At 37.5% G+C, this 26,527-nt stretch overlaps 3 protein-coding genes and 1 long non-coding RNA gene across 9 annotated transcripts; 3 read left to right on the top strand and 1 right to left on the bottom strand.

Annotated features, from left to right (window-relative positions):
- Positions 1 to 4,088: 4,088 nt before the first annotated feature.
- Positions 4,089 to 5,828, top strand: LOC103985541 (CASP-like protein 2A1). The gene is made up of 3 exons (XM_009403269.3): positions 4,089 to 4,436; positions 4,521 to 4,638; positions 5,306 to 5,828. The coding sequence occupies exons 1-3, from the start codon at positions 4,189 to 4,191 to the stop codon at positions 5,579 to 5,581; spliced, it is 642 nt and encodes a 213-aa protein (XP_009401544.2). The 5' UTR covers positions 4,089 to 4,188; the 3' UTR covers positions 5,582 to 5,828.
- Positions 5,829 to 6,371: 543 nt separating this feature from the next.
- LOC135675123 (uncharacterized) lies at positions 6,372 to 9,996 on the bottom strand. Of its 2 annotated transcripts, none has more exons than XR_010513817.1 (3): positions 9,796 to 9,996; positions 9,489 to 9,638; positions 6,372 to 6,777 (listed from the first exon to the last, which is right to left on the bottom strand). It is a non-coding gene; the product is annotated as an uncharacterized LOC135675123 (long non-coding RNA). The 2 variants fall into 2 exon arrangements; XR_010513816.1 differs by lacking the exon at positions 6,372 to 6,777 and adding an exon at positions 8,947 to 9,103.
- A 2,299-nt stretch (positions 9,997 to 12,295) lies between these two features.
- Positions 12,296 to 14,647, top strand: LOC103985540 (protein TIFY 3). 4 transcript variants are annotated; one of them, XM_009403268.3, is made up of 5 exons: positions 12,296 to 12,444; positions 13,586 to 13,640; positions 13,759 to 13,921; positions 14,036 to 14,093; positions 14,255 to 14,647. In XM_009403268.3, the coding sequence occupies exons 1-5, from the start codon at positions 12,374 to 12,376 to the stop codon at positions 14,376 to 14,378; spliced, it is 471 nt and encodes a 156-aa protein (XP_009401543.2). In that variant the 5' UTR covers positions 12,296 to 12,373; the 3' UTR covers positions 14,379 to 14,647. The 4 variants fall into 4 exon arrangements, with proteins under 4 accessions (XP_009401543.2, XP_009401542.2, XP_065041468.1 ...); XM_009403267.3 differs by having other exon boundaries at positions 12,298 to 12,444; positions 13,756 to 13,921; XM_065185396.1 differs by having other exon boundaries at positions 12,317 to 12,444; positions 13,583 to 13,640.
- A 4,545-nt stretch (positions 14,648 to 19,192) lies between these two features.
- Positions 19,193 to 26,093, top strand: LOC135584791 (beta-ketoacyl-[acyl-carrier-protein] synthase III, chloroplastic-like). 2 transcript variants are annotated; one of them, XR_010513616.1, is made up of 9 exons: positions 19,193 to 19,581; positions 20,835 to 20,983; positions 21,607 to 21,743; positions 22,473 to 22,575; positions 22,656 to 22,774; positions 24,880 to 24,944; positions 25,049 to 25,268; positions 25,347 to 25,670; positions 25,760 to 26,093. XR_010513616.1 is itself a non-coding variant. In XM_065184239.1 (8 exons), the coding sequence occupies exons 1-8, from the start codon at positions 19,403 to 19,405 to the stop codon at positions 25,566 to 25,568; spliced, it is 1,194 nt and encodes a 397-aa protein (XP_065040311.1). In that variant the 5' UTR covers positions 19,193 to 19,402; the 3' UTR covers positions 25,569 to 26,093. The 2 variants fall into 2 exon arrangements, 1 of the variants encoding a protein (XP_065040311.1); XM_065184239.1 differs by having other exon boundaries at positions 25,347 to 26,093.
- The last annotated feature ends 434 nt before the right edge of the window (positions 26,094 to 26,527 follow it).

The raw sequence follows: 26,527 nt of genomic DNA on the forward strand, positions 1-26,527 counted from the left end.
ATAATGGATCGCTATCATCTCTTTTTTTTGTGCAATGGATGTCACCGCTTAATCTTATGGCTCTTGTAGATCATCGGGTGACCCACCTAAGTACTCTTCAAATATCAAAGTCCAAAGCATATATATAGACTTCAAAAGGCTTCCCATAATATAACAAATTGAGTAACAATTCTTTTAACACAATAACCTTTATGTCTTAAAATATCACTTTATATTTGTCTGACCATTCCAAGGTTGCTCCTTTTTCAATAACTCTGTCAGTCGAGTTACGTGCTTTGAGTACCCAACTATAAAGTGCCAATAATAGTTGACAAAACCAAGGAAGAACCTTAGCTTTAATACTTTCTTTGGTGTTTGCCACTCTACCATAGCCTACACCTTTGATTTATCTATTCGAATATATCTATTCGAATAGAGCCTTAGCAAATTGGATACCCTAAGAATAAAATCTCTATTTGAGAAAATAACACTTCTCTCTTTTCACGAACAAAATATTCTCTCTAAGAATCTTAAAAATTATTTGAATGTGCTTAATATGCTCCTTGAGCACTTGGCTATAAACGACGATATCATCCAAGTATATGATCATAAATTTGTCCAGATACTCCTTAAACAGTTAGTTCATGAGAGCGCAGAATATGGTCAAAGCATTGGTTAAGCTAAAAAGATCATCAAACGCTCGAATGCTCCATACCTGGTAACAGAAGTAGTCTTTGTTCTACGCCTTTAGTTATGCTCACCTACTAGTAGCTTGAATAAGTTAATGATAAGCAAGATGGGATACTTGTTTTTTACCGTCATCTTGTTTAGGGTCTGATAATCGATGTATAATCAAATGCTCCATATTATTTCTTCTTGAAGAAGATTGAAGCTCTAAATGGTGCTTTAGAACTATATATGAGACCTTATAGTTCATCTAATTGCTTCATAATCTCTGCTAACTTTGGAGGGACCATGTGGTATGGTCTTGTTGGAGGCTTCATGCTCGACTCCAACTCGATACAATGATCCATGCCTTTGTGTAGCGATAGGGTTTTTGGTAACTCGGGTGGTATAACATTTGTGAACTTTTTCAAAATATTCACCACCACTGCAGGTTCATGAGTAGCCTCCACATCAAGTGACTCGCTTTACTATGGCCATAAAAGTTAATTCATCTGTGCACACCCTCTTCTTTAGTTGTAAAATTGATATTTATTATGGACCCTTAGTTCCTCCTCAAGAAACTAGAATTATGTTGGGGTCATTACCTCCCATCAGACATAGGGAGTTTATGAATGACAATGACACTAATTTTTTTATGTGCACAAACTCCATTATGAGAATCACTTGGAAGTAATCTAGCAACATCACCATCATGTTTGTGCTTTCCCTCCACATCTCAATCTTAATAGGAACCCCCTTTGTCAACCCAAAGATCTGCCTAGCCTTCGAGTTCATAGCCTTCATTTGACTTGGGCTTTTCTTTATGTTTAGCTCGAGTTACCTTGCTTCTCAATCGACAATGAAATTGTGGGTAGTGCTTGTGTCTACCATCTCATGGGTTGTTCGATCATTTGGCTTGATATCCATGTACATCAGCTCATTGCTCTCTATTTTTGTTACTTCATCTTCATGTACTCCCTCACTTGGCCCCGTAATGTATTCAATAAACATATTGTTGCCATCCAAAGTCCTTACAACTTATTGTCACTACTAGATTTTGAACTACTCAGACTAAGGGCGACGGCCTACCATTATTATTCGATTTGGGGGGATGGATTGATATTATCAATGCATTGAGTGCTTATTTTTGTGGGCACTCTCTCACCATGTGCAATAGCATCCATCAAGTTTTGAGCCTTTGCCTTCGAACTCGACCATTTGTGGGAACTCATTTTCTTTGGCTCGATTCAAAACTACTTCCCTCGAGAATGTTTAAATGAGTGGTTTTTCGAAGATTATGTCTTCTTCCCCTAATCTTATAAGGAAACAAAGTCGGTGAGTCTTTTCACAACTATAATTACCTCGACCACATTGATAATATTCCTTCGATGTAGTTTATATTGTGCCCATTATTTTAAGCTATCAAGGAAGGTGAACAGCTTGTTTTTCTCAGATACGTCTTATATGTTCAACATCAATACTGAAAACTACTATGTTATCCTAAATAGAAGTATATTAGCGGAGTTGTCTTAGTCTTCTTCTTGTGACAAACTTCATATTATCAAGTAAGAATTGAGTTCTCAACTTTCGCTTCAAGTCCTCCCATATGTCCACTCGATACTGACCTTATTGAATCTCTTCCCAACATGTTTGCCACCAAAGTTTTACATTCTCATTCATATACATGGTTGCTATCAAAACTTTGGTTTCATCATAATTAGGCCTCGTAGCTTAGAAGTACTATTCTATATCAAATAAAAAATTTTCGAGCTCCTTCACATCCCTAACACCCCCGTAATAATGTAATTCGGGCGCCCTCAAGTTTTGTGATGGAGTAACGCAGGTGTTACTCCCTCCCACATTGAGATCCATTGTAAGCAATGTAATCCTAGACATGAGTTTAGTCACAACTTCGTGTATATGTTGCATAGAGTCTTTGGTGTCTTTTATCAATCGATCTACTCGGGATTCAACTTGATTCGAGATTCTGCCTTATCTTGTAAGTTCTCTACCCTAAGAAGCATTCGTTGGTCTTAGTATAATTCTTTTATACTCGCTTTAAGAACATCATGGTAGGTTTTTGCAATTGTAAGTATCTTTTTATAATTTCTTTTCCCGATTGACGCTCTAGATTACGTTTCCTCTGCTCATAGAGAATAGCCAACTTTTCGCTAATTATTTTTTATGTCGTGATCCTCTTAAGCAGCTACAACAACTTAAGAACGAGTTTACATTTGCAACCCTCCTACGATTGCTTAGGGTAATGATCTGATTTGCCTTATCTTGCTCGATTCGTCATAGTGTTTTACCATAGCATGATTGTGAACTTTCACTATTTGCTCGAACTACTTATCTACTCTTATACCATAATGTCATAAACTTAGTCGGAATTGTTCAAGACATGAGATGTCTTTATACTTTTCATTTGCAAAAGGTTAACCTAGTTGTAACCTCACTCAAGTCCCAAATGACTTATAAAGGAGAAAAATAATTAGTTCAAAAAATGAGAGATAGACAGTCGCAACATCTAACAAAGATGACAACCTTATAAGCAATTCAACAAATATTTACCATACAAAAGAGAAAAAAGAGAAAGGTGAAAATAAGAACCGTAAAATGCAAATAAACAATCGTAAGTTCACAAACGACCGCTTATCAGGTGTCAAGCATGTTGGCAAGTTCTCATAAGTTTAACATACAAACTTGTGAATCAAACCAATATCCAACACTATCCCAGACCCTCGTCTAGCCCTATATAATCCAAGTGATTTTATAGTGCTAAGATGGTTGATATTTTACTTCCAAAAATAGAACTTGACACACAAAACTAGACTGTTCTAAGATAATTTTACTTATTTTGATGAGCAACACTATAATCCTACAAACTATTTTTGCTCATAATTTTTAAATAAAAACACATAAAAATAAAATAAAATATATTATCAAATATATATATATAACTAAATAAAAATAATAAATTTGATAAAATTATTACATGTGTGTAATGATTCTCCATGACACACTTCTCGTGACGAGAGCAGAGATGACAATTACGAAGGGAGATAACGAGAATAGAAGGTAACAATGACTAGTGAAATGTGACTATATATATATATATATATATATCTTTGTGTAAAAATTAATTAAAAATATTATTTGATAAAAACGGATAATAAATTTTTTTTTAAGATAAAAATGCCCCTATGAATTGACTAGAACCGACGCAAAGGCTTTTAGGCCCTTAGGCTCTCTAGGCTTTGATAGGTCCAACAAACCCTGGGATCCACATGCCACAATCTAAGAGGGACAAGAAATCCTGAACCTTGCGGGAGCTCGGACGCCAAAACCTACTAACGGTGATCAACACGTGGAGCTCCACGGCATGCATGCGTGCGAGCCTGCACGCAGTGCCACTTCTTTGTTAACCATACCGCATTCAATGGCATTTCCCCACCCCACCAAACACTTTCCTCAACCCCTTCAACACTGACACTCTTCTTGCCTTCTCCCTGCATCTCCTTCCACTCCAGCGCAAGATTGTGGATGATGAAGACGATGAGCGAGGAGGAGAGGAAGCAGAACAAGCAGGCAAGAGGCGTGACCGCGGTGGCGCTGGGCGGGGAGGAGGCCGCCGCGAGCGGGGGGGCCGACGGTGGCGACGGGAGGGCGGCGGAGACTCTGCTGCGAGTGACGCCCGTGGGGCTCTGCGTGGCGGCGCTGGTCATCATGCTCAAGAACGCGCAGGACAACGACTATGGCGCCATCTCCTACGCCGACCTCACCGCCTTCAAGTAAAGCCAGTCTCCCTCTCCTCTTCCTTCATTCCACGGCTGACGGCTGTAACATGCCTTGGTTTTCATGGCGTCCACGAACAGGTATTTGGTGTACGCCAATGGAGTTTGCGCGGCGTACTCCCTGTTCTCGGCGTTCTACGTCGCCGTGCCACGCCCCATGACGCTGTCCCGTTCGTGGACTCTCTTCTTCTTAGACCAGGCAAGCAGTCTAATCCCACTCTGTCAAGTACTCATCAACACGGAACCATTCTGTCTGTTGCAGAAAGCCTTTCAATATTCTTCTTAGTGTCTCTAATCCTGTTTATATCAACACCTCAAAGCTTTAAAGGGAATCAGAAATTAATTTCCAAGATTGCCTTAAAAGGAAAAGAAAAACAGAGGAAATGATATCTTACAGACGAACAACAAATTGAAGCATCAATTCTCCAATCTGAAAGTTCATCAGCTCCAATCTTGAAGATCGAAAAAAGAGTCTTCTGAATCATATGGATTCTTATTATTTTCTGGAGTCTACAATCAAGAAAAATAAAGCTATTAGGCTGCACATGAATCATAAAAATGAAGCATTCCTACTGCAAGTAGGCCAAGAAAGGAAAGGATAAAGACAAGCATGAGATGATCGAGTGAGAGATGAGATAATTGTCATGATCTAATCCAATAGATCAGCAACCTAATAACTTCCATAAGACGGATCTTAAACCATGTAATCCATCTAATCTTAAATACTAATTCAATCATCCATCTAGTCCTCAAAATATGTGTGTATTTACTTGCTAGATTCGTAGTCTGCACAGCTACTTCCAAGCTCTCACATGTGTTTCAAGGACTGCACGCTGCCTCCTTGTAACTGAGATGTTTTGTGGCAGGTGTTGACATACGCAATCCTGGCAGCCGGAACGATGTCGGCCGAGATAATGTACTTGGCACACTACGGGGACGTAAAGGTAACGTGGAGCAAAGAGTGCAATGTCTTCGGCAGCTTCTGCAAGAGGGCGACGACCTCTGTTGGCATCACCTTCGCGTCGGTGGCGTGTTATGTGCTGCTCTCCCTCGTCTCCTCTTACCGCCTCTTCAGCGCTTACGAGACCCCCATCCCTTTCATCAGCAGCAAGGGCCTGGAGATCGCGTCCTTCCCTCACTGAAGAGAGATCGCATCCCTGTCTGTAAGCAGACATCAGATAATAGTATGGCTTAGCAGTAGAGGAAAAGACACTGAAGAATCTACTGTGTGCACTAGCAACTCAGTTCTGCGAATAAAGTTAGTTCTTGTTCCTGCATGAAATAGTGATCTGCCCAGTTTGTCTTTGTTACAGATTCTAGAATCCTATCTGACTCTGTTGCAGAATTGTTTGTGTGATGATTATGACATGCTAAAAACCTTTGGCTCAACGAGGGGTAATTGGTCACCAATGTGACTAACAAATGATACAGTTCATTACAATTGAAAGCTAGAATCTTGCTGCATGGTAGGTTGTTACTATGGACAATTATTGATGCAAGAATTGATGTATTAGCCACTTAAAACAGTGGAACATCACATCTAAACTAAAGAAGAACAAGATTACATGAATTGTTTCAATGTGTAAATGCAAATTTGAGAAAAAGGAAAATGAAAAATAAGTTCCTTCTTGTCATCAAGAATTTGCACATGTAATAACTATGTGAACCTTTATATGCTCCAAATAGAAAACAATGGGATAAATAGTTAGATAAAAGGTTTGGAAAACTCATCAACTATTTGTTTTTGTACTAAAACTACCTTATAATTTAAAGAAGCTTTCAAGTAGTTTATTAATCGTATAGATGAAAACAAGCAAATAACTCATGTTAAACAAGGGAGATTAATGAAATACATAGAACTAAAGAAAAGGATTTAAATTGTTTTAAGATTAAATGGAGATGGCAAAATGAAAGAACAAAGATTAATCCTAATACATGTTGGTCATTCAGCCCTACACCATAAGTGGACCGACAATTCTTACCAACTCAAACTTCTACAGTCAATAGCATTTATATCATTTCTTCCATATCTGAGGTAGACTTGTGAAAAAGAAAATTTGTTCGTAGAGCAAATATGGAGAAAACTACTCTTTTAGAAGTAACATAAAAATAGGGAAAGGAAGGCCAAACTTTAGGATCAGGGAATATGATGAACTACTCACTATCCATCATAAGCAACAGTGTTGGTCCGTTGATATATTTAAAGTAATACTACGAACTATTTCTTTCTATCCTTTAGGAACTAATGCTGTAGCAGTATGTGTTTTGGTTGCTGAAGTAATGCCATGAAAGGCACTTCTCATTGTCCATCAAACAGCAATGCTGGTTGCTGATATATCTGAAATAAAGGGTGATGACTGTATCAATAAGCATTTTGGTTAATGATATTTCAGCTACCTATCACAGGAAATGAACCATTATTGCTAATTATACATGGATGTCAGATTTCACAAGAAGCTGATGAGTAAATAGACAATTAGCAATTCAAAAACCAGTATACAGACAGCAAACTGAAACAGAAACCTCACTGATACCACTGTTCATTGCAATTGAAAGAGACAGAATGGAAATAAAGCCAATGGTAAACAGGAAAAAAACATTGAACACAGTCTTGCAACAATGCGAGATGTCCTATTTAAGCTCAGCAAATGGAAAAAGAAGATAGATAGTACTGCCTCTTGCTAACCAAGTAATTATGGGGTCCAGGAAAAGAATCAGAAAAGGATGGAATTGGCTTAACAACTTTTTGCATCAATCAACTGTGATTTCAGACAGGCAAGGCAACAAAGTGATACATGGGAAAGTGACAGCCAACAGTTACCAGTATTTCATTGATGAGAACTTTACTACCGGCTCTTTATCAGAAGTCAGCGGACAAAGCTGGTCCCTTATCCTACTCTACCCTTCCAGTGATTTCATTGTTCCTTCAAGATAGCAACTGGCATATGGACCACCTATTGTCCTCTTCTCAGTTCCCTCAACACAGGGAAAAAGAGCAATCTACACTGGAAAATAAATGTGCTGGCTGGCTAAACTTGCTTTCTCTGAAGGGAAGAAGATGACCTAAACTTAAGACCAAGCACAGTGGTGGCGTTAGCTTCCCACACGATCTCTATCTTATGCATTCAAGTCTATTTCTGACATGAGAGGTTGTTGCATCATCAATTCAGAAGTATGGCTGAGTGGCCCTTGTAAACCTACTTCAGACGTTGGGAACAATGCATAATGGTATCTATGAATTAAAACAAGATTAAGAGATCTAGCAAATTTTCTGGTACAGCTGTTATAAATTGACGAAGTTGATGTGACAAACCTGCGTGTCACATCATCGAAGGATGCTCAAAACTTTCATTAAGAAGCAAATTATCAAATATTGAGGATGCAGATGGATGAATGATGATGTTGTCCATTCTGTAGGTTCTTGTTTATCCATCGGCCATCTGCCATAGGCTAATCAGCATTGAAGCAAGAGTACTTGTTCTTGTTCATTCTTCCCTACTTTCCTCTTATTGATCCCATCATTCCTTAGATTAGTGACTTATTACATTGACCCAGCTATCGTACCACTTTAGTTTCATCAACTCAAAGGGACAAGAACAGTGGATGTTAGAAATTTAGATGTACCTAGCTTTGCCTGTAAATATAAAGACATGTTCCTTACATAAAATCAAGCATAATTGCTGCTAATAAAGTTCAAAAAAAAAAAAAAAATCTCTCCCTTTCTCACTTGAAGGGCATTGCATCAACCTAAAAGCATGTATGGCATCAAGATCATTAGGTTGTACATTGGCACTACAAGAATCTGTAGGGTCCTGTTATGAGCCTCTTTCTGATGAAAGGAAAAATATATCAATCTACACCAGTATATAATGGACATATAACCATATATGCCCATGTAAAAGCAACAGAACAAGCAAAATTACTAGTAGAATGTCAAGATCATTAATGTTGTGAAGAAATTAAGATGTATAAAACCTAGCCATAGAATCAGTGATGGAAAATTGGAAATAATTTGAGTAAAGCTGCAAGAGAGGAAGACTTAGAGCATATAGTTTGGTTGGTTCAGCCATTCTGAAGGTTCTATTATTTTAGTCATCACCAACTCATCTTTCATGGGCTAAAAAGGACAAAACTAGTATATGAGGCTCCCTTGATAAAGGATCTATGGGTCAATGTATGCAGCCATGCCCAGTGCTGAGATGGTTTTCATGGGTTCATTAGTCTAAAAAACAACAGTTCAGATCCTTTGGTTGAAACCTAAACATTATTACCCACACTAAACCTATCCATCTCTGTAGATGAGTGGAAGCATGAAGCAAAAATTGGCATGGATAAGGATATTTTATTAATTTAAAGTGAGTACAAGGTAAGTATGTGGCTTAAATTTTGGGAATTTACAGATGTTGAATTTTGTTATTTTTATTTTTTTAATATGTAAATATTAAGAGAAAGGAAAAGGAAATACGAAGAACAATAAATCGAAAAATTGATTTAAACTGACATGTAAAGGCTTCTCAGTGGATTTTTGTGGAGAAGATCTTGAAAAGGACATTTGTGAAGGGACTCTTGAGAAGAGTCACCAATGTGACAAGTAAAAGTCGGTTTAAGCACAAAAGGTCCCTCATTTTCAATCTTCAATATTGCCTTGTCCACAATTCTCCTACCTGTTGCAAAAGAAAGCATACATAACGAGATAAAAATAGCCAAAATCATAATGGACAAAATTTTGATTGGAGATTTAGGTGCAAAAGCAAGATCTATAAGAATCATGTAACACAAATATCACATGCTGAATGCTTTGGGAGAACTATGAAAAATTCTTTGGTTAGAGACTACATAAGTGATTGTTGCCTTTAACATTTATGATTGCTAATAATCTCGCACACTAATGCTCGCGAAAACAATTGTCCAAATCAAAACAAAAATTATATGCCAATGTTTAGACATGTAGCAATCTATTAATATGCGATGAACACAAGAGAATAAAGATAATCATTCATGGTAAGATTCTGTATAGTGAGATGAAATAATGTGGAGTCTAGACATTACCCTTAATTTGAGTTCAACCCTCGCAAAGGATTCACGCAAGGATTCAGAGATTCAGGAACAAAGGCCTGTTTTTGTTATTCAGAGATTCAAGAGCTCCTCCTCAGCAATTTTCCCTTTCCTCATCATCAAATCGCTTCTAACACCCAAAGCCTGCACTGTTAGAACATCAACAGGATGCGAAGAAGAGTACGACCGAAAGATTCAAAGAAGATACTTGGGAATCGAGGACAACAAGTAAAGACTACATCTTGCGGACCAAGGATATTTAAGCAAGTCATGAATTAAGGAACAGAAAAGAACAAGAAACCGTTTTGAAGTCTTCGGCAAAATCAGTATGGGTTTCAATCTCGAGAAGGGCGGGCCTCTCTCGCATGGCCCATCTCATGCCCTTCGGCCGCGGCGGAGAGGCGACGTTTTCCCAATCTACCAACTCTTCGATCCAACAGGATGGGAATGGGAAGCCACACTTTGTCTCCTCGCGGGCGAGTGCGAATCCCGATGCAAAGCATTAGGCGCCGATCTCGAGGACGGAGAGAGGCACCGAAGGGACGCGGAGGCGGGTGACGGCCGAGCAGGGTAGTAGATCCGATATCGCTATCGGTGGGTGGGGGAGGGGCTAACTTCGCTGACGGATCGGGTTTGGATATAACATTTGGATCCGAAATGTTATTCCTTTGACAATGGAAAACCATAGTGCTAAATTGAGTCAGGTTTGATGTGTTTATATCTCCTGACCACATGCCACCTCAGTAGCAAGTATGGCAAAGGCGCTGCATGGACCAACACTAGTCATCATCATAACACCATGACATGAATGTTTACACGTGATGTGAATTGATGTCTTCCAAGAACAGATGGGTGGGGCGCAGCCACCAGATGCACAAGTGGACATGATTAAGGCATGGGATTCACATGCCCTAAAACTCCAAGGAGGCCCCACCTCATCCATCCAAGCAGGTGAAATATTAAATTAATTTTTATTATTAAATAAAAAATAGATTTAAGAATATAAGTTTAATTATGATTCACATTTTAGTGGGAATGAAAAATAGGGATCAACATAAAACAAACTAAAAGATTACCATTTTATCAAAAAAAAAAAAAAAACTCATTCCGAATACTATTTTTTTTTTATCAAAATGGTATTATTCTCTATATTTGTTTTTACCTTGGGTGATTTTTTTTTCAATTTGAATGAAAATATCTTCAAAAAAATCCTTAATTTTATAATTAATAATCATAATATTTTTAAAAAATAAAAAACTAATATGAATCATCTTAGAAAAATATTCTAATGATTCTAAAATGATTAGTATTATTTTTTATTTTTTTAGAATATTATTGATAATTAATTATTAACTTTTTTGAATAGCATATGTGATCAGATTATTTTAGTAAAGACTGAGGATATTCTCATCCAAGTTGTAAAAAAAGATGTTTCCAAGAAAACATGAATATGAGGAGTGCCTTTACATAAAAAGCTAATATTAAAAAAATTTCTGATAAAACATTCCTAAAAGATTGTTTGAGACATTACAAATTATTATGACCACCAATAAGAGTTCTCAAAATTTTAATGTCTTAATCTTCCTCTCTCTATCATCCCTTCTTTGTAATTTATTGGAGTTCATCACCCTTTCCTATAAATTTCCATAATCTTCCAACTTCTAAAACTTTCTCAGCCATGGAGGAGGCATTCATTGGGGTGATTCAAGGTGAGGCAGAAGAGTAATGTTTTGGTTTCCCAAAGTGTTTCCTGCTGTTGAATAGTGAAAAGAGAATCTGAGTTGACACCACAAGAATTTGAAATGATGAAGAAGGAGAATTATGTCACTAAAAGATAAAGAAGTTCTATCTTTGTTCATATTGATCACTTTTGTGGGGAGAAACTTTGACATCAAAATAATAAATTTTAAAAACAATAACAAAAATATCTATTAAAAATTAATGGGCACAAAAGGTTGAGGTGATTTGATACTCTTTTTTTTTTCTATATGTAGGGAGAATAAAAATATAAAAAGAAGAAAATTTTCTCTTCAATTAATCCAAATCCAAACTCTAAATCTCTTGTAATTTTTTTTAATTCACCTATCTGGATTTATTAGAGAAAATCTTAGAGCACATAAAATATATTTCTTTCTTGATTCTTTTCCTCAAACAGAAGTAAGTCTCCATGGACATGAATACCTTATCTTCCAAGTAATTTGTCATTGTTATCATTAATTTATTGAGGAAGATCATAAAAGGTGACAAGAGATGCACCCTTAATCTCTCATTAACAATCAAAATAAAAAGAAGTTAATTAATCTAATTTGATATAACTCATAATTGAATATATTTTAAACATTAAATTGAAGCCATATCCAATTTCTTGAGTCAGTATATTAAGGGAAGTGATGAATGCATACTCTCATAGTTGCTTCTATTAGAGGATATATATATCTTATTGTCACCATCGTATCCAAATTTATTGTGTAAATAAAAAAGCTTTGTTTTGTGGACACACTTTGTTCATCTCCCAAAGTCCTCAGCTCAAGAATGGACCATGATGTTTTCTTTTACTCTAATTCCCTTCAAATGATTTAAGATGGTTTATAAAGATAGACATGAACATCATCTTGTCAGTTTTGTCAGCGTCTATCACTCCAATATTCTCTGAAGAAGTAATTCACCTTCCTATGATTCCACTCAATTTCTCTTTTTCCCTAAGAAAAAGGAATGGTCCACAACTCTTCTCTCTCTCTCTCTCTCTCAACGTGTAAAATGAGGATGAAGACCGGAAGAATGACCGGCATTGATTGAAACAATCCCACTGGTACCTGTCCACAACAATTAGGTTTGCATTTGCACGCCACTTCCTCCCAAGCCTTGACAAATAGGCACATATGATGGATCACTTTGATGCACGGATCGAAGCTGAGAGAGAGGAGATGAAGAAGAACTCGGCTGGCCACAGGTACAATAGACTTCTTACGTTCTTGTGTTTGTTTCTTTCTTCTTGCCAACAATCTTATGGAGTCCGCCAAAGAAAACAACGAGGAGTCTTACTTGGTTTCTCATTTCTGTTTTCTTCTTCTTCTTCTTCTCTCATCAAGTTGTTGTTTTTCCATACTGTCTTTTTTTTATTTTGTTCTTGAAAAGCTGATCGTATCATTTTGTGTTTACACATCTTGATTTTATTATATTTTTATGAAATTATCTCAAGTTAATTTTAGATTTTAGATTTTGTTTTCATAGAACACACATGCATAGCTCAAACTGATGCCACTATCTCTTGAATCAATTTGTCAAGAAATATGATTAAAAAAAATACTCAACAAATTGGCTAACAAATTTTGATCATTCAAAGGAGTATGATAATTTTTGTTTTCTTTTCAAGATAGATATTTTAATTTTCTTTGATAAGGAAAGGAGATGATTGTATTCAATTGAAATAGTAATATAATTTTTTTTTTGGAAAGTAGAGTAAGATAAAAAAAAAAGGATTGAAAGAAACTCAAATACCAATAACATCATTTGATTAATGAATAAAAATATTTTGTGTTTGTTTATTGGGATTAGTTAGTTCCCTTTAACATCCTAATCATGATATTTTCTAAAGTTACGTTGAGATCTTTATACTTGATTTTTAATCTTCTAAAATTATTATTTTTAACTTTGTATAAATCTCAATATTTAATTTTTGAATGTGTAAAGATTGAAATATTAAAAATAACTAATTACATGAGGTAAATCTATAATTGGTCCCCTAATTAAAAAATTTTATTTGTATTCTTTATAAACTAATATTTTAATTTGTACTTTCCTATTTAAAACGATGACTATTCGTATTATCATAGATAGATAGATATATAGATAGATAGATGATAGAAATGAAATATAAAGAAGAAGATTACATTGATTGAAATAATACATAATACTTCATATTTATATATGTTTGGAAGGGAGAATTTTCCTCAGCATAGAGGATTTTCCTTAACATATTTATAATATCTCATGTAGTTGAGGAAATCTTGATTGTTGTTGAGGTTGTTATTGCGAGAGATTTATCAATAGATATAAATACATGTGCTCATGCTATTGTTTTCTTTGAGGAGCTTGAGGGTGCCAATGGCGAAGCTCAGAGCCTATAACGCCATTCCCCGAGATAAGGTTTCAGCCTCTTAATCTTCATCTCTTTATTTGATGCATCTCCCTCCCATGCCTCATATAATGCTGGCCTCGATGACCGCTTGAACTGAGTCATTTGGCTTGGCGCGCACTGAAGCAGGCACGGGCGATACTACTCATCGCGGCCGCCGCGACCAAAACGCCCGCTATCGTTGGCCCCAGTGCCGCTACGGCCGCCGCCTTGCTCGGGCCGCTGCTGACGAGATCGTTGTCGCTTCAAAGCTCGACGGCGGGAGAGCCACCGCAGGTCGAGCTGCAACCTGGTGAGGCCACCCACTTCCTTAGCTTGCTTCTGGTAATATATTGTTCCCTGCCAACTTGTGATGGCTTGTTGGGAACTCAAAGGGATGTCCTTCTTTTGTTTGGCCTGCACGCAGAACTGCCCATGGCGAGGCGGAAATCGCTGCAGCGCTTCCTCGAGAAGCGCCGGAACCGGTGAGCCTCCTGTTTCACCATGGCTTCTTCTTCGAAATCATGACTTAAAACACTATTCATGATGAGGACGCTAACGCTTCATTAACCATTATGAGTCGAAAGACTAAATTACTGTGACTTCGACACACAATTCATCTTTCTACCAACTGCTCTCTGTGCAGGTTGGTGAGCGCAGCTCCATATGCTTCAGCAAAGTCATTAGACATGGAAGGTGACTCTGAGAGGCGCCCTCAACTCAACTCAGCTAGCCTGCTTGCTATGACGGCCAAATCCACAGGCAACTGAGTCAATGGATCATCCACTGTTATCAGAAACAATATTATGACGCTTTAGATGAACCATTATGGACTATGGGTATCACTGTTATGATGAGCTTGCAGTATCCAGAAACATGCTAATATATTGCTCCTGTCAAATGCTGTAAATGGCAGATGGTATTGTAGTATCAATCTCTCTGATGCAGAATTCTAGGAAGTATTGATTACTGCTTAGTAAACTTTATGAAGTATTGAAATCCAACAATATAAAAATTACATTTGAGATCTATATATTTATGAGAATGATATGTATAATCTCATCGCTTCAATGAAACTATTCTCTCTTTCTTTTCATGTACAGATATTTTAATGTTTTATAAGTATATATATCCTAATATATTTTTTGAAACAGTAAAGATCGAGATGCTAGATGTAACTAATTATAAAAGGCAATAGATAATTATTTTTATTAAAAAATAAAGTTAATTAGTTATTTTCGTTGGAATATGTGATAATTGTGATTTGCTTAAATATAAAAATAAGGAGAAAGCTTGAGGAGAGAAGACTCTTCTCTATCATACTCTTAACTTGTCACTCTTAAATATAATTATTTAAGAGAGTGAATAGGTTATGAAAACTTTGTGAATTAATAGGTTACAGTTTCAAACATATAATATATTATTGTATAAGTTGCTTGTTGAGGATTAAAATCTTACATTCTCACTAATGTTAACTTATGGCATTGTGGTCTTGTCCACTTCCAACTTCTGCTTGGTTGGGATGTCACAATGTATGTCCCAATATTGGAACCTAAATGAGTCTCTGAAGTCATGAATTGTTTTTATATATCATCAATTTTTAATTTTATTTCTGAGTTTTTTTTAGATATATCTAAAGCTAAACTAGCAATCTGCAACACACTTCTTGATCCAAGTGTGAATTTAAATGCACTACAGAATCTGAAACCCATCTTCAAATTCTCATACTGGATCTGGATCTTCAACTGCAACTGAGAGGTTGGATCCTCTCTCATCCCTGTTTCCAGTCATTGCACCATCGGCAATGGTTTAAAAGGGATCCAAACTTAATGTAGACAACAGAGAGATCCAAACTTTGATTTAAATGGCCACCTAATTTATTGAATGACATTAATATTGACTGTAAATGTTCAACACAGGCAATGGAACTCATTACATAGAGTTATTGTTAATCCCATTGCTAAGTAGTTCACATAAATATCAGCAGCAGTAGTTGTATATGATACATGAAGCCTCTTTGGTCCATCTCAAAACCACGAGAGCTGATACAAAAAAGAAGGAAAAGAGCAGTAGATCATCCAATTGGGCCTTCTCAAGACTGCAATCACTAGCAACACCAGCCATGATGCATCCAGTCCTCCCCACACTGCTGATGGTGCAGCTAAACCCAGTCCCATGAACTGTGCAACTGGAAAAAAAGAAAGAGAATGACCATGGAATGGACAAAAAAGATGAAGAAGAAGGAGGAGGTGGTGGTGGAACAGAAGAGGAAGAAGAAGAAGGAGATTCAAAAACCATGCCTAAAGACCATGGTGCAAAACATGTTCAAAGAAGAAGAAGAAGAAGAAGAGGAAGTAGTAGCATCTGGTGGTGTCCAGTAGATATAACCAGGGCCAAGAGCAGCAGTAGTGGAAGATAGCAAAACAATGGATGCTACACTGCATGGGGACTGCAGGCTGCGCCATGCAAGTCCCCAGCTTTTAGTTCAGTCATCTCCATGGATATACCAGCAGAGCAGCATGGTGGCGCAGCGGCGCAAGATGTAGATCCTGGCCCGCTGCTCCTTCACGAGCGCCGCGCACCTGCCGGTGATTCCCCTCCTCGCCTTCCTCGGCCGGGCAACGGCGCACTTCCTGCTCTCAGCCATGGCTGATACAGACATGTGAGTGAGACACTGACACCGTTGTTCCTCTCTCTCTCTCTCTCTCTCTCTCTCTCTCTCTATACGATGAGGCTTAGGCCATGGCCGCAGGCACAAAAGTGACCCCGAGACCTCATCCTGCACAGATCCCCCATGGGCATTTATACGAAGTCAAACCGGATGCATGGGGGGATTCATTCAGGTAATGAAACGTGACGAAGCAGAAGGGGGGGTGAACATGGTCAGCCTGGTAACGTGGGGAGCTCAGTGTTGAATGGAGACATGGTGATGTGATTAAACTAGACTGGTGGTGTTCAGAGTGGGGCTTCTTTTTCTTCTCAGGATGAGTGTAGAGAGGCTTATCCTTGATATTAAAGTGGGGAAGGTAGCTTGAAAGGTGGAAAGATGCCGACGCAAGACGAAGCAACTTGGTACGTGAGGGGGACAAGTCTGCCGGTGGTTGACTCTAGTTTGGGTGGCACAGTTTGGTGGTATTCCCTTGCATCAGTCCCAAGCAAAGTAATACTTGGTTTTCTATATGATACGATTCATCTTCATCTACTGTTCCGATATGTGACATCCCAACACAGTGCTTGAGATTGGTTTTGGAAGCATCTAAAGATTTCATATGCGTATAAATATTAACATTATCATTCAAGAACATGAAACAAATAGGAGACATGTGGTGATGTAGCCAAGGATTATTATTATTATTATTATTATTTTCTCTCGACTTCTGCTGATTTGATGAAATAAAATAATCACACTTATTGATCATAAATTCATGGTTTATCTTGAATTGATGGTTCTTTTTCTAGACTATCTATCAGTGGGCAGCCCCTGAAGCTTTGTACTGTCATTCATGGTGAGTATTATAATCTCATTGTAGAGATGTGGATTCAGCAAAGCATGCATACAGATTGAATTCCACTGGATCCCACCAATCATAGCCATTAATTTAATAAGACTCATACATATAATGCATATTTAATCAAGCTGTCCTTTGCACTTAAAAGAATGGAGAGCAATAAGAGACCAATTCACTGAAGCCTTTGGTACTAGGGTCCAAAGGGGAAGAACAGATGAGAGTCATTGACCCTGTGAGATACACACATGTATATTGAGATCACCTAAAGAGTTGGAAGATTTGGAGCAGATGATCTAATTGGATCTGCCACCTGTAGATTTATTTCTACAGCTCATCCACACTTTCCACATGTCTGGCGATGGATTAATCAACTGTGGACAACAACATCTTCCAAGGATTGTAGTAGAAACTCTTGAGATTGAGATGTTCCTCAGCAGGCTGACTTCACATCCAATTTATATTCCCTCGCCCACAGTTGTATCAACTTGTCCCTCCATTTGGCTGATTGATCTAAACAATCTTTCTTGTTTTCCTAACTATTCTTCTCATTTATGGGTTGTTGATAAATATATATATTTATATATATATTAGGCTGAAGTAATTTTCAATTTGATTTCCACCTTCTTTAATGATGGTGACATTTTAGTGATGATTCTTTTAGACATCCTACCAACATCTCAATCAATACATAGCACATGAATCATATTGTTTCAACAATCATACGGCGCATTTATTGTGTAGGACATTTAAATAGTAAAAAAATGAGCTAACTACATATTATGTCTTATGTTTAGATCCTATTAATACTATAAATTCTATACTTAAAAAATTTATATTAGGATCCTATCATTTTAAAAGTAAAATAAATAACTCAATTCGTGTTAATATCGTCTGCCGATAAAAAATATAACATGTGATATCACATAATAGATAAAAAATATAATTATAATATTTTTTATTTTATATTTTTATCGATAAAATCATAAACGAAAAGAATATTAAAATTATCTTTTTGATTATTACTTTTATATCGATCAAGCACATGATGTGATACGATGTTGTTAGGATAAATAAAATTATATTTTTATTTATTTATTTTTATAATTATAAATATCATAATATAAAATTTTAAAATATAAAAATTATGATGTTAATAAGATTTAATTATAAAAAAATAATATGTAATTAGTCTTAGAAATACCTAATGATCCACAAACAATTGTTCATGAATCACCATTAACAAAATGATGAATCAAACATGCCTTTCTTTTTCGGTGAAAACAAGAAGAAAACAATTCATGACTGCTAATCGATTCTGCGAGCACACATGCCAACTTTACATATTACATTTACCAAAGTAATCAACATCTCATCATTAGTTCTCTAATCGATCCATTCTCTTAAGAAGTGAAAACCTCCATGTTGACTTCATTTGAAGATAATAATGAAGGAGCTCAAACTGCATCCTACGTATTTCTTCCAAGTTCATGATTGAATAGAAGCTATTCATGGTCAAACAGCAATCTACTTACTGGTCGTCATGCATTCACAGAGAGAGAGAGAGAGCGTTACCGGTAATTCTCATGAGCCAGAGACTGAAGCAGAGGTCTATTAGAGAACTCCTAATCACAGTAATCTGCAGGTAAACCTCATCTAAATCTAACGAAGCAGCATTGAACCCCTGCAGTTCCACACTCCTGCTCACGGAAACTGCTAGTTTTTGAAGGTCCAGATCCCGTGTCCTCTTAAATCCATCAAGCACGGTTTTGAAGTGGTACAATAGCGTCGGACCCACGGTCAATACGTGGATCCCACGAGTTCCGACCAATGGAAAGCTCTTCTATAGCGTTTGAAGCGGCCCGGAGAGGGTCCAGGCCCCTCGGCACGAAACCCGTCTTCTTTCCAGGGAACGTGGCTTTTATTTGATATGCTTGGCCTTGTGGGTTCCATGGGAAATGCCGTGGCTCCCGCATTCGACGGCTAATTGGAAAATTCTTTTATTAGCGTTGGTGATTCGGCTAGGACAGCCGATCCGGACCATCTCTTCTCTTCAAGCTCCCGTCGAAGTTATCGAAGCTGTTGGCCAAGCAAGGGCGGATGAAACAACACCAAAAGCAGATCTTTCCTGGCCCCCCCCTCTCCTGTTTCATCGTCTCGTCTCCCCCTCTTTATCTTCCCCTCGCCGCGTGGTCCTTCGCATCTACAGTTCCGTTCCCTCCTCTGTGATCGTCGGATATCCCCTCCTTCCTCCGGTCTCCCCCTTCGCTCCACAGTCGATTTGCTGAATGGCCAACGCGCTGGGGATCGTCTCGCCGTCCGTGCACTGCTTCCGGCGGAGGAATCGGGCTCCTCTGGGGCTGGACGGATCCGAGAAGAAGACGGCGCTCATCTGCTTGGCCGCCGCCGATGGCGGCGTCGAGGGCCGCGTCCTCGACTCTACCTCATCAAGGTCTTGCCGTCCGAGGTACGCCTTCGTCTTAGCCCGTTCTTGTTTTAATGCTTGTGGATGATTGCGATTTGGGTTGAGTTTCTACTTGATGGGGTTTATCTTTCGGAGGTACGCGAAAAATTGCTTCATTTTTGGTGAGAGAGCATAAAGATTTATAGTTTTGCAAAATAATTTTCTTTGATCGAATTGATGCCGAATAATGTTCATCTCAAGATGTTCTAGAAGGATCAGACATCAATATAGGGATCTTCATGAGGCAGAATGGTTCTAAGTAGGCAACAATGACACAGGTAGTACCACTAGACGAACCTAGTTGTTCATCGATTGCACTCTAGTTAAAAAGAAAATTGATTATGCTGAAATAGGTTTGCCAGGAAAGCAGCAACAAGTACTATGGAGAACCGCCTTAGCTAGGAGGAAGTAGCCAGGCGGCCAAACTCCTTCAGAGAAGGCTTTATGGAAGGTCTGAGTGTATTAATGGGTGATTCACCAACTTACGGTTTGTGCTTGTGGAATGTTTACCAAATTTTCAAGCTTGATATCAAAGTGTTGTCTTGAACCTTATTAGCTACTCCCGTTTGAGTATGAATTGCCAAATAGTGTCATGGAAACGAGATAATGTAGCTTAGTGAAAGATTAGGGCTCCACGAATAGTCGGCAGAAGCAACCTGGTGATTCTTGAAAGGTGACTAAAAGGAAAGCATGACCTCCTGACAGCATAAAAAGAGACTCCCAAGATAGGTTGATCCACCCTTATTGTGGATGACTTAAGAAGAAGGATCAATCATCTTATTTCACTTTATGGTCTCACTTGTGGTTAATATGACTGGAAAAGAAAATATACTATCTACTTTTGCATGAAACTCTCTCTTACCTTACTATTGCTAGTAATTATCTTACTTTGGTCTAATACATTTTTTTTTGGGAACATGGTCTTCAGATCCTCTCTGTTTCACAATATTGTTGGATTTACTTCAGAATTATTATTATTTTATTTACTTCAGTATACATTATTTTCGTTAAGGTCAAGTATTACTTGTTTTTGTGCATGACCTCAATGCATTGTGCACATACACACTGACTTTTGTGTTTTTGTTAATTAGGGGTTTACTTTTCTCTGGTGCCCTAATTTTATCTTCCATAAATATCTTTTGAAACAAAAGAGTATTTTTATGAGTAATTGAATATGCATTGAAAACTATGGATCCATGGCAGTCGAACATGCTTTTCAAAACCATATATCCATTCTAAGAAAGGAAAATTTGCAGAGTTGTTGGCATGGGCTCCAAACTTGTTGGATGTGGATCAGCTGTCCCGAAGCTTCTTATTTCCAATGATGACCTTGCACAAATTGTTGAAACCTCAGATGAATGGATTTCTGTTCGGACAGGGATTCGTAACAGACGAGTTCTTTCAGGTATTGGGATATGCAGTCTTTTCTATCACTGTCAATGATTTTGTTTGTTACATGTTCATATGCAGTCTTTTCTATCTGTACAAAGAGTATTGGGATTGTCAACAATGATTAGTCTCAAGAAAAAAAAAAATAGTAGTAAAAGCTGAAATGGAGAAGAAATTTTGCTTAAGACTTCTACAGGTCCCATATTGCTTCTCCAATAAGCATGTTTTTCTTTCTTCTTCAGAGGGCAGCCAAAGGCCAATCTTCCTCATGTAAGCAAGCTATTATGATTTGCATGATTCTATTTGTCTAAGTTCTCCAAAAGAAAGTCCATTTTAATAGTTTGGAGGAGAGCTTTTATGCAGCTAACATAAAATAAACGGTCAGGATGAACAAAATCAAACAGTTAAAGGGCGATTGCTGAATGTAACTTGACACTGCAGAGCTTGCCACTTGAAAGTTTTGAAGTGTTTCACTAATGACTCTTAACTTATGGTTCATGTCAGGTAACTGAAACTATAGGTTACATGAGTTTTAGTGTTAGAATGTCAAATGAAATAGCAAAATTTAATCTTTAATTTTCTTTGTAGATCCCACAAATTGCATCACTATCAGTGTATATGATTATGAAAATTTTGCAGAAAATGAAACATTGGGTGGCTTGGCTGTAGCTGCAGCAAAAGGGGCTCTTCAAATGGCTCATGTAGAAGCTGAAGAAGTTGATCTTGTCATAATGTGCACATCCACACCGGATGATCTCTTTGGATGTGGTGCCCAGGTTTGCTGAATATTGTTTCTGAATGATTGTCCCAATATTTGTCATCTCTCTTAGATGAGAATTGGATTTAAACTGTTTGTCTTGGATCAAGTTCTTAAAAAATTGCATACTTTTGGAGACTTAATTTTAGATGGAAATGCCACATACTCTTTTGAATCATGCAACTCTCAATGTCACTGCATGTGTGGCCTCGGGTATCAGACTCCTTATTTGTTGTAATCTAATATAGTTTTAATTAAGTGTTGAAAGTTCTAGCTGCTACTGTGTTTTTTGTGTCCTGCTTTTACTATGGGAAGACAGAGATAATAAAATATCTGATTTCGTTACTTCTGTCTTGAGGCGATCTATAAACTGATTAGATTGTTGGAAAGTTGTGCTTTCTTGACTTTTTAACTCGTGTGGAACTCGCTTGTGCTTATACTTGTGAAATGTTCGCTGGTGCGTTTTTTTTTTTTTTTTTTGCTTTGATGAATTCATCTTGTATATCCAAAATTCATTCAGTAATTTTCATCTTTCATCTCTTTTCTTGAGTAGTTTGGAAAAGTTTATTAATTTTGTTCCATCTTGAATGCTTATCTTGGTTAGTTACTTTATCAATTCTAATGCAAGGCTTTTGTCATCAGGCTGCAATATTCGGTTTAGCTCATCAAGTTATGAATATTAATATTGATTTTTCCTTATGTTTCTGCAGATATATGTTTAGAAACTTCCTTTTTGTATATTGTTCAGGTTCAAAGAGACTTGGGATGCAAAAACGCATGGGCCTTTGACATAACAGCTGCTTGTAGTGGATTTGTTGTAGGACTCATTACTGCTACTCGATTTATTAAAGGTATAGTTATTATTTATACCAAATTGTGGTTGTCGGCATTTTTATAGTTTATGGGACGACTTATGCTACTTCAACTGCAGGTGGTGGGTTTCAGAATATCCTGGTAGTTGGTGGAGATGTCCTTTCACGCTATGTGGACTGGACAGATAGAGGCACATGCATACTTTTTGGAGATGCTGCTGGTGCAGTGTTGGTCCAGGTAGTGTTTTAAACTTTTGATGGATGGCCTAATTCAACATATTGCATTATGCTCCCAGTGGAATATTACTTAAAAGAATAAGAATTCCACTACTTGTAAATTGACATTATCACACAAACTTCACACTGCTTAGGGATGAACTTGGAACGGTTACACCGTAAAAGTACTCCTTTCCACATTATATGCAAGTGCTGCTAAAAAAAGGTTGATTTTGTAATTTGTGGTAATAAGATTAGGATAATAGTTTGCAAGTGTCCTCTAGGGTGTGCAAGTTGACATTAACATAATTACAATATCAATAGTAGCTGAAAGTTTCCTTCTGTGCTCCTTTGATTTCTTTGAATGCTTGGTAAATCTTTGGATTTTCATTATTTCAAAAACATGCTATAAAAGTGGCATAAATGGTAATTGCAGTCTGTAACATGCACCCAATGTATGATTCTCTACCATATGGATGACGTAAGTGATCAATCTGTAAATATTTCTGCAGAATGCTACTTGCACGGAAGTCTCCATGTAGAATTTATCTGGAACTAAAGTCTGACACTTTGTTGATCTTAATATTGGCCATATAATGTGCTGTATGATTACTAAATGGAACACAACTATTTATAGTGAGTTCGAACTCTTTCTTCTTGTTTGCAATTCTCTGTTTTGTTGCAGAATCACCAAATTATGCCTGATATACAATTATATCAATAAAGAATTTCTTCTTGATTAATGCATAAATGTTTTAATCTTTTGATGGTTGTATGGAGATTTAAAGTTGCCAAGACACACATTGCAGGAAGGATTTCACCTGGAGTAAGACAAAAGGAAGATGCCAGAACATGATAGTCTTAGTATTTGTTCAGGGACCATGTTCTGTTCTCTGAACTTCTAGGAAATCAGTTTACTTTCCTAAGAACAAAAAGCTGATTGAGTGCTCAAAATTTAGCAACTTGCCTGGTGGACAGTTGATAAACTGTAGTTGCCATCAGTAGTCAGAAGAGATGAGAAAGGACCATATATATTAGAAAGGATGATGCGTCAATGAATGGCCTACCATTGAAAGATCACACGTTTGGTAGACAGGTGGTAGGGGTTTACACCACAAGATAAAAATTATCCCAATCATTATACAATGGCTGAGATCAAAATGTGGCTAAGGACACTAGCTGACACCTTGAAAAATGGCAAAGAACCAGTCAGGATCTTGCTTTCAAAAAACAAGAAGCAAGGTAAGGATAAGTGGCAAAGGTGGAATGTGGAATTTGATCTCGAAAGTGGGTAATGTTAAGGGAAAAATGTGGCTATGGGTCCCAGGATCTTCAACCAGTCAAGATCTTTTTCAACTATACCGTCAAAATATCAGAATGTTAAGTGGTGAAAATAGATTCTATCCCATGACTTTGCTAACGATAGTCAAGATCTTTTCCAGCTGAGCTAGCTGGCACTCAAACCGTGAGTTAGCATAAGTGGTGAAAGAAATGTGGGTAATTTTAAGTGGTGAAAATGGTATTCAATTCCAAACCTTCCTACAACTAGTCAAGATCTTTACCACTAAGATTGAGCTGAAATGTGGGTAAGGGTAAGTGATGGTGTGATCAATCTCCCATAGTGGGTAACAATAAATGATGCAGTTGATTACATGACTCTGCTGTGTCCAGTCAAGATCTTTACTAGTTAGACCAGCTGGCATCTTCAACAAGAAAATATGAGAAGCGGTGAAATTGATATTCAACCATTAGGACCTTTCCTACAATGTTCAAGTTCTTTACCAGCTGAGCCGGCTTGTTTTGCTCATAATTATTATTATTTTTTCACTTTATGTTCTGCTACACTAGCATGCCTACAACAAATATCTGCCCTTTCTTTAATGAATCAGACTGAAATGCATCTAAGCTATGCGGATCTGATATCTTGAGGCCATCACCGTCCTTTATCATCTTAGTTGCAACATCTGCTTGAAAGGTTGAAGGTGGAAAGCCTTTAATATATGAGGCAAAATCGCTAGAAGTAATACAAGTGCAGTTTGTACAGCAATCATTTCATTTAAATATGTTTCTATGCATCTATAGAATTTTCTTCCTGAAATTTTTTATACCTTAATTTTGTTTATGTAGGCGTGTGGTAGTGATGAAGACGGCTTGCTTGGCTTTGACTTACACAGTGATGGCCATGGCCAAAGGTGTCAACGTTTTGCATAATGTCTTTTGAAAAAGTCATATTCTTGATCTATATATTCTGTTCATTAGTTTCATCCAAGTCACTGGCTGTCGTGTTTCATCGCAGGCAACTAAATGCTCCAGCCAAAGATGACCACAGCAACTTCATCTCAAACAATAATGGTACTTCTTTGTTTCCTCCAAAGAAAGCATCATATTCTTGCATCCAGATGAATGGTAAGGAGGTCTTCCGCTTTGCCGTGCGCTGCGTACCACAGTCAATCGAAGCTGCACTGGAAGAAGCTGGCCTCACTAGTTCTAGCATTGACTGGTTGCTACTTCATCAGGTAAACAGCTTCTGATAGCCCCAGATTCGCTGTGCATTCTCTAATATCTTAAAGTTGGTGGAAAATACCATGTGGCAGGCAAACCAGCGGATCATAGATGCTGTAGCCACCCGATTAGAGATCCCTTCAGCTAAGGTCATATCGAATTTGGCAAACTATGGGAATACAAGTGCTGCATCCATTCCTTTAGCATTGGATGAGGCCGTCCGGACTGGAAAGGTCCAGGCTGGCAACACCATTGCCACTGCAGGTTTTGGTGCTGGACTCACATGGGGCTCAGTAATCATGAGGTGGAAATGAAGCTTCCTCAAGGATGGAGGTAGAAGTTTGTTCGGATTGATATCCTCAACCTTGTGAACATCAATTTCCCTGAGCCAGCTCGGACTTTCACCCATGCTTCAGGTTGAAGGGATTGGTTCCTGTTTTTTTTTGTCCATGTTCTACTACCGATATCCTAAAATGGCTGTCTTTTTTTTTTGTCCTTTCATCAGTAAGATTGTTTTATCAGGTCAAATAACGAGAACCCCAGCATTATTTACTTTCCCTTGGCCACAATGGGGTACTGGACCGTGTGCTAAAGAACAGCAACCCCAAGTGCCATTCTACTAGATTTTGCTTCATCCCACCAGTGTGATGAAGCTAGCAATTCATAGAGTAGTATTGAATGGTTTGGTTCTTTTCACAGACACACTGCTGGTATCAGATGAAACCATTAAATTCTTTTTTGTGAGAATGGTGAAGCTCCATCGCTGATACCTCTGAGGTGCAAATCTGGGACTTGGCTGTTTGACACTTGTTGTTCTTACATCTTATTTGAAAAAATAATTTTTTTTTTTCAATGTGCAGTAAATCATGTGGGAACTTTGACTTACATGAATTGAGCAATTTCTACTGGTTGATAGACTTAACCACATTCCAATGTGGTGTGTCGTGCTCAGTGAATTTCACGTCTGCTATCCACTTCATGAGCAGGAACTCAGTATTATCACACATACATTTAAACCATTCTTGAGATTAGCAATCTCAGTCCCCACTATTATCTCTGCTAAAATTCTGGATACTAATCCTAATGTCTATCAGGACTTTTTAGTTGGTATCATCATCTCCCATCATGAAAATATTTGTTTGGTGTATACTAATGTCCATGATTACATGTGTGTGTATATATTATTATTATGATTATGATTATGATGATGATTATAATAATAATAATAATAATAATAATAATAAAGTCATAAAATCATAAAATTTTAATTATT

Source organism: Musa acuminata, chromosome BXJ1-5 (assembly GCF_036884655.1).
Source record: "Musa acuminata AAA Group cultivar baxijiao chromosome BXJ1-5, Cavendish_Baxijiao_AAA, whole genome shotgun sequence".
NCBI classification, from domain to species: Eukaryota; Viridiplantae; Streptophyta; class Magnoliopsida; order Zingiberales; family Musaceae; genus Musa; species Musa acuminata.